The sequence below is a fragment of the Pyrgilauda ruficollis genome, unplaced genomic scaffold, assembly GCF_017590135.1.
Source record: "Pyrgilauda ruficollis isolate IOZ18807 unplaced genomic scaffold, ASM1759013v1 scaffold1, whole genome shotgun sequence".
Taxonomy (NCBI): Eukaryota; Metazoa; Chordata; class Aves; order Passeriformes; family Passeridae; genus Pyrgilauda; species Pyrgilauda ruficollis.
In genome coordinates, this window is record NW_024508100.1 from 18,638,957 (window position 1) to 18,651,542 (window position 12,586).

At 45.3% G+C, this 12,586-nt stretch overlaps 1 protein-coding gene across 5 annotated transcripts in view; it reads left to right on the plus strand.

Moving 5' to 3' along the window:
* The first annotated feature begins 1,175 nt into the window (after window positions 1-1,175).
* The window catches only part of LIMCH1 (LIM and calponin homology domains 1), a 175,253-nt gene continuing 163,842 nt past the window's right edge, over window positions 1,176-12,586 (plus strand). For 2 of the 5 annotated variants that reach the window (XM_041462275.1, XM_041470573.1), the window contains exon 1: window positions 1,176-1,568. In XM_041462275.1, the coding sequence (XP_041318209.1) occupies window positions 1,473-1,568 (96 nt within the window). In that variant the 5' untranslated portion in view covers window positions 1,176-1,472. The remainder of the gene's footprint in view (window positions 1,569-12,586) is intronic. The other 3 variants (XM_041478898.1, XM_041487230.1, XM_041458064.1) reach the window with 2 other exon arrangements.

A 12,586-nucleotide genomic window follows, 5' to 3' on the forward strand; every position in this document is an offset into this window, starting at 1 on the left:
TATATTTATATTTTAAGAGTTGGTAATTTTTGTTGATTATCAAAATAAACAAGATTTAAAATCCCAGCTACTCAACTGAGGGGAAATAAGCCCAAACTAAGGGCATGTTGAAAAGTAGATCCTACAGTTTGCTTCTTGTCAAAACTTGTTGACACCTATCACAAGCTGAAGAAGTGGCCAGCTATGACCCCTGACAAAAGAACCTTAGTAGTAGGGGTTAAAGTTCACACACCTGCATTTCCACCACACAGATACTTTTCTGTGCTTTCATAAATATAAGCAAGTAACTTTGGCTCGTGTTTTGAACACTCGTGAGAGGAGACTTTTAGGATTTGTCTTTTAAAAGGCCTGGTGAAAAAAAAAAAATTTCCTTCTGTTTCTAGAAACTTCTATGCTTAACCTTAGGCTAAAAAGCATCTGCTGGATCTAGGACTACTCACACCGTGTAAGTTAGGCATGCAAGCCTCTGCAGGACAGAGTTGGATTTCTTCCTCTGCATAAAGACAAAAGCGGGAAGTATTCACCCATGGTATATCTTTTCAAGCCCACCTTGATGCCTCCTCTGCTTCTCAAGGAGGACTAAGGCAGCGCAGCCCTGCGCTGGCCCTCAGGCGTTTTGGCAGGGCCGGTGCCGGCCCGAGCAGCCGAGGAGCTGTTCCGCAGTGCCACACAGCCCCGGCCGTGCCGCGCCGCCGCAGGAGCGCCCGGCCCGCAGGCAGGTGCGGGACGGGCCGGGAGCAGCGCGCTTCCCGCCGCGGGCACGGACATTCTCGGTGCTCCGCGTAGCAACATCGATTAATGAGGTGTTTAAAGCAGCAAACAGCAATTCACCGTGTGCGGCTCGGTGCCCTCCGAGAGCTGAGGGTGGGGGACAGGCTGCCCCCCAAAGCAGGGGAGCCTTGCCAGCGAGTCCCCCCCTCCCCGGGAGCAGCGGGGTGAGGGGAGCGGCTCTTTCCCAAGCAGGGAGTGCCTTGCCATCACCGTCCCCGTCCCCGTGCCCGTGCCCATGGCGGGGTGCCCGAGTCCCCCGCCCACCCTCCCCCCGGTCGCAGCGCCGCCCGCGATGCGATGCTCGCGGCGGGAGGCGGCGGCGCGGGCATTTGCATGGGCTGAAGGCAAAGCGGCTTCGCCCGTCTGTTTTATTTTTAGCTGGCAGCTCAGGACAGCGCAGCGCAGCTCCGCTCCGCCGGCGGGGCGGGCGGGGCGGCAGCCGAGGGAGGACCGAGCCGGCAGGGCGGGCGGGCGGACGGGGCACCGGCGGAGAGAGGTTACCGCAGGCGAGCTGCAGCCAGCCGGGCTGCGGAGCGCCGCCGCCCCCGGCTCCCGCCCCGGCGGCTGCGAGCAGGGAGAGGCAGGGACAGACAGGCAGCGGCCTCCGGCGTCCCCCCGCTGCGGCCGCGGCTCAGCCCGGGCTGGCGACTCGGTGCCTGGCTTCTCCGCCGCCGCAGCCGCGCCGCGCCGGGGCCCTGCAGATGGCCAGTCCTGGGCTGGAGCTGGGAGAGGTTCAGCCTCCGGCCGAGCCCCCCCAGCCTGAGCTGGCCTTCACCGAGGCTCAGAAATGGATCGAGGTAAGCCCGCGGGATGGCAGGGGTGCGGGCGCCTGACCCCATCGGGGACACCCCGCGGGACAACCCGGTGTCCTTCCCTCCCCCCCGGTCGCTGTCCCCCCGGGGACTGTGGGCGTTTTCTTCCACGCCGATCTCTATCCCGGCCTTCCCGCCTCTCTCCCCAGCTTTCCTCGCTGCGGGGAAAGCAGCCGGGGCCGAGCGAGCCGCCGCTCAGTCCCCGCGCAGGGTGCGCGCCTTTGGATGGGCCCCCGCCCCCCTTCGGTCGCTTCCAAACTTAATCTGTTAATCGCATTTCCCCTCCCCGCCCCCGGCGCTGGCATGAACGGGACGGCTGTAAACAGAGCCGGGCAGGTGCGCGGAGCTACGGAGCGGACGCGGATGCTTCCCCGTGCCCCCGGCGCTCCCGGGGCGGCCAGGGCCCCCGCCCCGCCGGGAAACGTCCGGCCCCGCGCCCCGCCGGCTCCCCGGCCTCGGGCGGCGGTGGCGGCCGCGCAGGTAGCGCTCCGCAGTGCGCGGAGGGGCGGGCCGTCACCGCTGCGAGGCCGGGGACAACCCTGCTGCCCCTGTTCCCGTCTCTCGGCCGACCCAGGAGAGATATTTAGTCTGGCTGTTCAAGCAGGGCAGAAAAAATAGATGTGCTTGCTGTTTGCTCGCGCCGTAAAACGGAAAGATGGGCAGGTGGTGGGTCAAATTTAATAGTTAAATATTTTGGCATGTGCCAATAGAGACGCTGAAAATAGCTCTCCATCTGATTTCCGGTACAGAACGTGCGTGAAGGTGGCATAAACCCAGATACCAGGGTAGCTGCTCCCTTCAGCTGTGGGCTTTGAATTTAATCTGCAGCTTTTAGAAAGCCTCAGTGGATTCTCTTTCCTGAAAGTGACTAGGCAAAAGGTTGTAAAAATCGTTGTGACTTTAAGATTCTGTGAAGCCCTGTGAATTTCAGACTGTGATGTTTTAGTCCAGTAGCAGTTGGAAAGGTAATGCTGTGTCAGTCTTCAGGGAATTTGCCATGACATGGTGTGAATCTGACTGGTGTAGGACCAGAGGCAGAGGAACCATGATGAATGTGAAAAGAAGGGCTTTTGTGCCAAGGAAAGGTGAGCATGAAGCTTGGAAAAGTGAAGTGCACATAAACACCATTTGCCTTGGGAAGATCAATACAGCAGTTTCTCTATAGCCTTCTTTATGACAGAGGACCAAGGGAGAGAGGCACGTGACTCCATCATACATATGGTATAAAAATACCTTGTGACCATGAGTCCTGCTGACTGCTAATGAAGCCAAGAACTCAATGGTGGAGCATTCTCTGTAGATAACAAAGCTGTCATCAGCCACTCCAGGCACGATAATAATTAAGGGACTATAAGTCTTCCTGTATTAGAACAGAACCTTGTGGGTGAGGCAGAAACTTCTCTCCTGGGCAGTTTATTCCACAGTTCACTGTGGCAGGAGGTCTCATGCCTATTTCTTGTGCTGCACAGACCCTGGTGAGCAGAGCAGAACACTTAAGTTCCTTGTCCTCCATGCAAGTCCAAGAGTTCAATGTGTACAGGGGAGGCCATCAATAATTTCTTGTGCTTCCTCCAAATTTTAAAGCATCATCTGCTTGATGCCTGAATGACAGAACTGTAAGGTACTGTTAATTTTGCAAACGTCCCCTTGCCTGGGGGGAATGTGTCGGGAGCCTGGAGCATTGCCACAGCTGTGGTGTGAGAGGGAAGCATCTGCCTTTCCAGCAGTCCCCAGAGTTGATGCTTCTACTAAGAGAAAGAAGGAAGAAGCTGCCACTGAAGCAAATGTGGCTTAATTTGCCTAACACGTATTTCCTTTTAATCCCAGTTTGGCTTAAGCTCTGGAGCATGAGGGTTATTACCTCTTCCAAAAATCTGGTCAGCATTCACCCTTCTAAATCTGGATGATATGAACTGGTTGAATTATGCAGAACTTTATATGCTAGTACAAAGTTATTGAAAAGCAATGTCAGTCTTTAAAAGAAATAAAATTTAAAAAATAGGAAATGATAAGGTATCAACATTCAGTGTGCCAAGCCCTATCAATTTGTGTGAAAAGCAGAAATGGGGGTCATGCTGTGTCTGGCTACTAAGTCCATCTGCTTCAGCTGGCTCTGTACTTGTCTCTCACCAGTTTATTCCCTGGCCTAGAGACGTTAGGAAATGTCCAGTGTGTTGTGTCTTCCAGCTCCCCTCTGACCATTTAAAATTACATCTCTCCCACATGAAAAAAAAGAAATTGTTATAATTGCAAGGAGAGCTATTGAACCTGCTCCTGTATGGAGCAGACAAGCTAGTGAGAATGTTAGCAGTGTAAAACAGCTTAAAATCTGTTTTAGGCTGTAATATAGTGCCATGCAAGGAAATTAAAGTAGAAATGGACAGACTGAAAACTCTCTCAGCTTACTGTGCATTTTTATTTCTAACGATTAAGTTGTGTGGCTTGCTTGTGTTTGATTCTCATCTGGTTTAAATCCTTGTGTGAGTGCTGTCACTATTGTTGTCAGGCTGCAGAAATCCACCCCGTGGTCTGCAGTACATTTCTCCTGTGGTGGGACTGGAAAGAGAGGCTTCTCCTCTTCTTGCAGATGGGCAGCCAAGACATTAAGTTATGAGCATTTAGCTCTGCAAGGATTAAGGAACTCCTTAATCCTTAATTCTTTAAAATTCCTTATTAGTGGAATTTTTAATTCCACTGCTCCAGAGGTCTTAGGGGTTTTGTTTTTACTCCTTGGGCCTGTCACCTTTCACCAGAGATGGCCTTCTGGGTGCCAGAAGCCTTCCTTTTTTCTCTGCCAGCATTACTTTAATCTGGATGCTGCAGTGTAGGGTGGTCTAAATTGCACTGAAGTTTTGGTGGATACCTTTGGGTAGGAAACCAGAGTTCAGGCTTGCTTAATTTTGCATAAATATCAACTCTGCATCCCCCTTGTCACAGCAAAGTAGCCTATTATTTTAGTTTAGCTCGGCATGTACTACTTAAGTGAAGCATGCCCTCTTAATGATAAAATGCACCTTATTAGTAGCACTCAGAGGAATTAAAATAAAGGCATTGAATGAGAAATCCTGTGAGAGAGCTACATCAGTCTGCATTATTAAAGGTGTGGTATCTCATTTCAATTAATGCATCTCAGTTTCACTGAAAGAATATATCAACCTTGTAAAGCCTACTGGCATACTATAGCAAAATAACAAATCTAATTTAATCTAATGGCCTGTAATCTTAAAATATCAAGGTTCTCTGTGTGTGTGTTTAATCTGGAATAGCTGGTGGTTGAAAGAACATCTGTATAAACAGAGTTATTCTTGCTGTAAAGACTCATAGGAGAATAATACGGTAATAAAGTCACATTTAATACTGGTGTAACTCCTAAGGGTATTGTTATCTCCTCATCGTGCCTCCTGGCCTTGCCTCATTAATATGCTCTCTCCTCATTGCTGTGACTTGGTTCAATTAGGGATGGTTTTTCCATAGATTTGTATTCCTTAGAAACTTTGCTAGCTGATAAGAAGACTTCCTTCATAGTTGTATGGCAATAATAAACAGGTCGTGTTTTTCTGTCCATTGTGACCAGTGCTTGACTTTATCATTCCCTCTAGATGTGTGCAAGCTAAACCCCATCAGTTTCTAATAATCTGCTGCTTTTTCCCTGTATACTTTCCCCATGAGAATTCTTGTGTTGTGGAGAAATTTGCCAGCCAGAGAAGTTTGTTGGGTGTTTTGTGTCTTCTTTTTGCCTTCTAGCAAAAACACTTCTTAGATTTTTGTATTTAAAGGCGGTGTTTTAAATTGGTAACAGTGGTGCTGCTTCTAGGAGAAGCTGTAGGACCACGTGCATTTCCTAGTGCCTCTGGGTGTGCCACAACATACAACAGAACAGGCAGGACACTCCTGCACTACCTTCTCTATGGAAGAGTATAGGAGGCATAAATTCAGGGAAGTGACTCAGGCAAATAAACTTCATGTCATTTGCTTGAGCCGGGAGTCTAGAAACAAGGTGTCTCTCTCAGCCAGAGAGGAGGTTCTCACTGCAAAAATGTAACTTAAAAGGAGTTGAAGGTAATTCATTGAGAAAAATCTTTCCTGATGGTGAAGGACTTGTTTGGAGTATCTGCAGTGGTCCTGGAACTTGGGCAATAAGCAAGTTTGTTTATATGATCTTTGGAATACAGTGTGACCTTTGAGGAACATCAGAGATAAAGCTCTTTTGGTGAAATGTATTGGGGAAGCTGACTGATTCACTGAGTGTACATGAGCGACCTGCGTCCTGCAGGAGTGTTTCTATTTCCAAACATGTGTAGACATCTACTCTTCTGTGAAGCTGATTGTAAGAGCCTTGAATAGGGACACCAGTTCCTTTTACCATTGACAGAGTTCTTAGAACGGTGGTACCTACAGTCGAACTGGCACCTTTGGGTGCCATTACAGTCATGCCATTATTTGGATAGGAATGCATTAAATCCAACAGAGATCTTCTCTAGCAAGCATTTCCAGAGACTTCAGTTGAACTACTTTATGAGAGTATTTAAATACAATCATTTAAGCGCAGAATGTTGCACCAAGCTCTAAAACTGAATGGTTTTATTAATCAATTATTGTAGAATAATTGTTGAATGAGCCTCCAAGCAATGTTTGCAGGTCAAATTTCTCAGCCTTTAGCCTTTCTTTCTTTTGAGCTCTTTTTCTTCTGCTGGTAGAGTGTCTTACCTCTATACTTTATGTAATATACTGGGAATTAATATATTAAGGTGGGCAAGTGTATTCTCAGACCTATGAAGAAGAAACCTATGCAAATGTGTTGGACAGGTAGCCTGCTATGTGGACAAGCTGAAGTATAGGCCAGAAGAATCCTTCCCACAGTGTTTGTAAGGTAACCATGAAGAGTCAAAAGGTGTGTGGTTGATATCAGGCCCTAGATGTATGTGGATGCAGGATAACTTTACTGTGATTACAGTGACGGGACTTGGAGAGGAATTCTTCACTGCTATCTCTGCATCTCCTCCTGGGCAGCGTTTAGGGACTGCAGGCAGGACAGATGGGATGCTCTTCATTCTGGCTCAGTTAGTCATTCAGTGGAATGAGAGCTAAATTGATTTAATGGGGGTGGTAGAACCCACCCAAACTCCCTGACCCTGTCAGACTACCACCTTCTAGAAATTTTTTCCTCTCCAGTTGCCTGGTAGCCGACCTCCTGTGCTGTATACATGAACCCAGTTCCCTTGTCATGAGATCTGTTTAAGCCATGTTACAAGTAGCGCTTGGCACAGGGGTGAAAATAATCAGAACAACAATACTGTTGTTGAAGGGATAATGTCAGGAAAAGCAGGACTGAACTCTTAATTGTCTCAAACCTGAACTAATTTCTACTTTCAGTCTTGAAATTTTAAAATAGGTAAAAATTTGACCTCAACACCAGTCTGGGATGCTGTTACGCAGTTGGTGGTGGTGGCCAGTTAGCACAGCTATGTCATGTCACTGGGCTTCTTCTGCTAGTAGGTACATTTTTTAAAATTAATTTTTTTTAAGGCAAACTTTGGTCCCCTAGAAAGGAAGGTGAAATCTTTTCCGAGTATGGAGCTTAAATAGCAGGTTGATACAGCAAAAATTTTTAGCTTCATTCTAAACTAAACATTCTAAAATGTTTTGGCTTATGAGGTTATAAAACTGCATTATCGTTTGTTTGGAAAATCTAGCAGTCTAGGAGCTTTTCATCCATGGATGAAAAATTCTGGGCATTCTTTTTCTGCAAACATTCCAAGAAGAACAATTTTCTAATGAAAAAGACATTTATGGGGTGAAAGCATCACTTAAAAGGACATCTGCATGGGGGAAGGTATGAACATTTTGGCATGCATGCCATGAAGATCTAAGTTTTCCCTCCTTCTCCTTCATTTCTCCTTCCAATATTAACACTTGAAGAAGGAAGACTTGCCTCACTCAGGCCCTTAGATCACAGCGAGTACAACAGATACCATGGCAGCAGGGACATGACATTAAAATTGATAGCTGAAACTTCTCCCAGCTATGTTAACCACTGCCGTGGGTGAAAGGGCTGTGGCCTGTGTCCTTGAGACAGAATGTGAAGAACAGTAATGTACCACAGCTTAAAATAAACAGCATAAATGTAATTCCTGTACCTGGGACAGGGTGGGGACTGACTGCTGGGGCAGCGGCTCTGATGGAAAGGACTGGGGGAACCTGTGGAAAAACAGGCTGGATACAAGCCTGCGGTGTTCTGGCAGAAGAAGAGGCTACCCCTTCATGATCTTCTAGAGCTGGTAGTGATGGAAGTGGTTGTTTGCTTCTGTTTGGCACCTGCTAGGCCCCTCTTGGAATACTGCATCCAGTTTTGGAGCCCAGAGTGTGGGAAGGACATTGGTAAGCTAGAGGAAATGGAGCAGGGAGCCCCCAGGCTGGATTGGGCTGGGATACTTGTCATGAGAGGGAGGGTGATGGAGCTGGGCTTCTTCAGGAGAGGTGGCTCTGTGTGGACATGGCAGCAGCATCCCTGTACCTGTGAGCAGGTTTTTGAGAAGATGCATTCAGGCACTTCACAGAGGTATGTGACAGGAAAATGAGATACTTGTCATAAATTAAAATAGGAAAGATTATGGCTTGATATAGGGAAAACTTTCTTCACCATAAGCCAGCTGAACATGGGTGCAGGTTGACCAGAGGTGCTGGGAGAACACCATGCCTGGAATGTTTCATTCCTGTTTGGACAAAGCTGGGAATGGCCTGGTCAAACCCAAGAGCTGCACTTGCACATAGCAGGAGGTTGGACTAGAGGCCTTCTGGTGTCCCTACCAACCTGGTTATTCTGTGCATCTATGACTCCTTGACAGTGGGTGGGTAAGCATCACTTAGTTTTATTTTTAATGCTACTTTATAGGCCACTTGTGTTATTGCAGTGAAGAGCCTGTTTATATAACCAAGATCCTTCTTTATACAAAGGCAAAACTCCTATGGCTTATGGCAGGCATCTTCAGGGTATGGTACTGAGTTTTCTCTGTAGAAACTCGTCAAGGAAATATGAAATATGTTTGGCTTCTAAACTAACTATTTCTGCTAAACCTGTTTTATTATAGGAAACTGTAAAAATTACTAATTTTATTGGCTTGGTTAGAATTTTTTTGGTTATTATTTAATTCATTGTGCACTGCTATAATTGACCATTAAGGAATTTAAATTTCCCTTCCTTTCCAGATCTTGAGAAGATGACATGCAGGCTTAATTCTCTAGAATTTAGATGCTAAATCCTTAAGAGGCTTTTTGTGTGTGGCGTTAGTTGTTTACAAGAATCCTTTACCTTGATAGTCACTCTGCTCAGTTCCAGTATAACCTGCTACTGTTAACTAGGGTTTTCCTTTAATTGTGTGCATATATGATGATTATTACCAGCAATCCTTACCCTAGAAAAATGTCTAGCTCAACAATAGGGTTAATAATAGAGCTTGCATCTGATGTTAAAATTGACTTGAAGCAGTCTAGTGAATTCTGGATTGATGAGGAAAAGAAAATCCTCTTCATTTGCTCATTTGAAGAGAAACCCTATTTTGCTGGTTTTGGCTGTTCAGAGGTCTCATGCCTAGTACCAAAGACAGCTTGATTTTGAAATCAACTTTGACAAGCTAAGATTATGAAAAATAATAGTGCTGTGGCTTCTTGGCTTTGGCATCATTGTCAGTGATTCACAGAGCACTTCACAGGCTAAAGAGCAGCATGGTGGAGGCAGGGGAAGTAATTCTTTAATTCTGCTCTGAATGGATGGATGAGTAAGGTAAGAGAGAAATGCTCTTCATTAATTGCTCCTTCACAGAGTGTTCTGCATGACCCCCAGTTCATAATGGAAATAAGACAGGGATTTTTGCAATGTGTGATCTGATCCCACTGTGAGTTTCAGAAAGAACATCAAAGGAAAAGTTCTCTGTGATGGCTTTTTTCCTTATGCCGTTCCAACATCCAAATTCTCTGTACCTCCATCTGACTTTTCCACAGTCTTCAGATGAATCCCAGCCCTTCAGTTATCTACAAGCTATATGGAAAGTGGCTGCACATACTCTGTGTAATGCACAAAACCCAGGAGACCTCATCCTGATACTGGAAATACATTCCCTCTGGTTTCCTTTCCTCTTGGTGTTGCTAGATCTCCGCAGAGTGTTGAATCAGGAGCAGTCAAATGTCTGGGTGGATTACGGTATCATTTAAAAAATAAAGTTAGCTGTTACCTGCAGTTCCTCAGACATACATTGCTGTGTCTCAGGTTTTTCTCACCAACAATGAAGAAGCAAAATCTATGGAAAGATTAATACGTAAGAGTTCCAAAAATTTATACTTCTAATACATACATACAGCAGAAATGCAGGTCAAGGTCTTTACATAATGTATTGGTAATGCTTGATAGCACTGCATCATCTGAATTCCTTCACATGGGATGGGACACTTGGAAGGAGAAGTTGTGAACTGAGGATGGAGAAAAGTATTGTCTTCCACTCTGGGACCTTTTCATTTCCAGAGTGGCAGGAAAAAGCTCCAAATGATTTTTCCACTAAAACCAGAAAGCCAAGAAACTCAAAGGAATTTGTAGCTCAGCGTCAGGTCACAGACTGGCATAAAGAGTTTTAACTGTAGCTCCTACTTGAGAAGCATAACCTTGCTTTTGCAAAAGCAGAGGCTGATACCCATAAATAACTGATTTCAAGTGGGAGCAGAATGCCTGCATGGCTGCAGGGGACAGGGAGTTGAGGTTAAATATCTCTTTGTGGGGCTTTGCCAGCACTGTTCTCCATGAAATGCAGAAATTTATTCTGTTGTATGACAGCAGATTGTGGCTCTGGTGGAGGTTAGAGGTCTTACTATGTGTCTTAAAGCAAATGTAATTCCCAAATCCAAACCTCTAACTTTAATCTTTGCCTGCATATAAATATTTAAGGAAATTATGGAACTCATAATGATTTAATTTCTTGTGCAAATTTTATACCTGATATTGGTGTATTGGACACTCCATTTCAATTCTGCTTCCAGCAAATACTGAAAATTCTTTGTCCAAATGTCTACTTTACTGATCTAGAAAATTCTTAAGTAAGAGATTTATTTTTTTTAAGTCTGCTGTCAGAGAAGGGAAGCTTTTGTGTCTGAGGAAAAGCATTGAAGTTGTCCTTCCCATTTTTTTCCCCTGAATTCCTGGTTTTGAATATTAACTTCATGCCTTTGATGGCAATTTTGCTTGTATTTTCCATTTTCTTTTTTTCCATTTTAAAAAGAGTCATGGTGTGTTAGCTGAAGTCTGCTACTTGTCAGTGAGCATTTTCTGACTCTGTGTGTTTGGGAAAGGGAGAGGGATGAGAAGAGGCAGAAGTGGCTGCCTTGTCTCTGTCAGGCTGGTGCAGGCAGGGATGCCCAGTGTGCCAGGATGTTCAGCCATGAATCCCTTGGCTTTGATTCTGTGCAATAGTTGTGATTCATTTCAGTGGGCTAACTCACATATATTGTTGCAACAAAAACAACTTTGGAAATTTTTTCAGTCCAGAGACATAAATGTAACTATGTAATCTAAACAGGAAAAAAAAAAAAAAAAAAAAAAAGATAAAAGAAGAAGAGAATAACTATGTAAGTATCTTTTTTCGGTTTGTCCTTTTCCGGATTCTGATGAGTTTTTCTGAAGTTGTGGTTTGGAAAAAGGAAGCTATGGATTTACGAGTATGCGTGTGCAGTGTCTATCATCTGACAGTGTTTGGATCAATTAAAGATAGGCAAGAAAATAATTTGTTTTCCAGAAAAAAATTATGCTTGCAAGGAGAATAAGGTGTCATAATCAGTGAGTCACAAAAGTGAGTCTTGCCTGAGTTCACAGAAATTATATAAAACCTTAGCCTAATATCCTACTCCTCCCAAACCAATTTTTATTTCAACAAGGGGACCTTCAGTTTTGGAATAACATGTTAAAAAACCAAAAATCAACAAAGTTTAATTGACTCAAATGATCCTTTATTAGAAACATCTTGCCTGTTCCAAAGGGAAGCAAAAGTACCCTCTAAACATTTTAATTGTGAACATGCAGGTTTTTGGTCTTGCTGGGATTTTTTTTCTCCTTCTCTCAGACCAGAGCCACTCTGCCCATGTCACTGCTCTGCTGAGGGTGCTGGGCTGAAGGGCACTTTCTGGCAAGGCAGGCACTCCTGCCTGCTGGTGCTAAGGGCTGTAGGCAGTGCTACACTGATCTCTCAGGAGGGCCCAGGGGCACGGCCACTGCTCGGAGTGGAGGTGGTGGCTCTTGTGGGGTGGCTCCAGCTGCTGCTTCCAGCACAGGCAGCTGTAGCATTGCGGCTCCTGACATCCAGAGACTCTCACACTGGCACAGCACAGCAAAGGGTGAGATATATCCTGCGAGGAGATGAGCATAAAGGCAGCACAGGGTGTTAAAGATCAAGCCGGTGAAGTTGCAGTAGTTTTACCTCCCTTATCTTTCAATAGTTATTTTCTCCCAGGAAGCAGGACTCAGTTAGATTTGCAGATACTCACTTGCTATGGGTGCCCTCCAACTATAAGCATCAAACCCATCAAACTGGATCTGTAGTAGGGCTGAATCTGAAGGATATGCAGTTTATGCAGGATGCACTGCAATTGGTGGGAGAACCTTCTTGGAGTACCCTAAACTGGAAAAGATCCCTATTTTTATGTAAAAATGCATCTTGGTAATAAATGCTTTGTAACTCCATTCTTGCTTCACTCATTTTGCTTCATGTTAGTAGCTTCAGGGGAGAAAGTAAGTAAAGCAGTTATAGATAGCTATGGGACAATTTAATGAAAATTCACAGGGGTAGCTCTGGGTGACATTCCAGTAAGTTATAATAAAAAACTTGTCTACCGGTGCTTGCAGGATTTTATCCAATAATTTCCATTCAATTTCCACTGTCTCTGAGGATGCACTGCTGAATAATAGCTTTGATTCTGTAATTTTTATTTTTGGATTTCAACCAAGACTCTTGAGAGCATATTCTGGT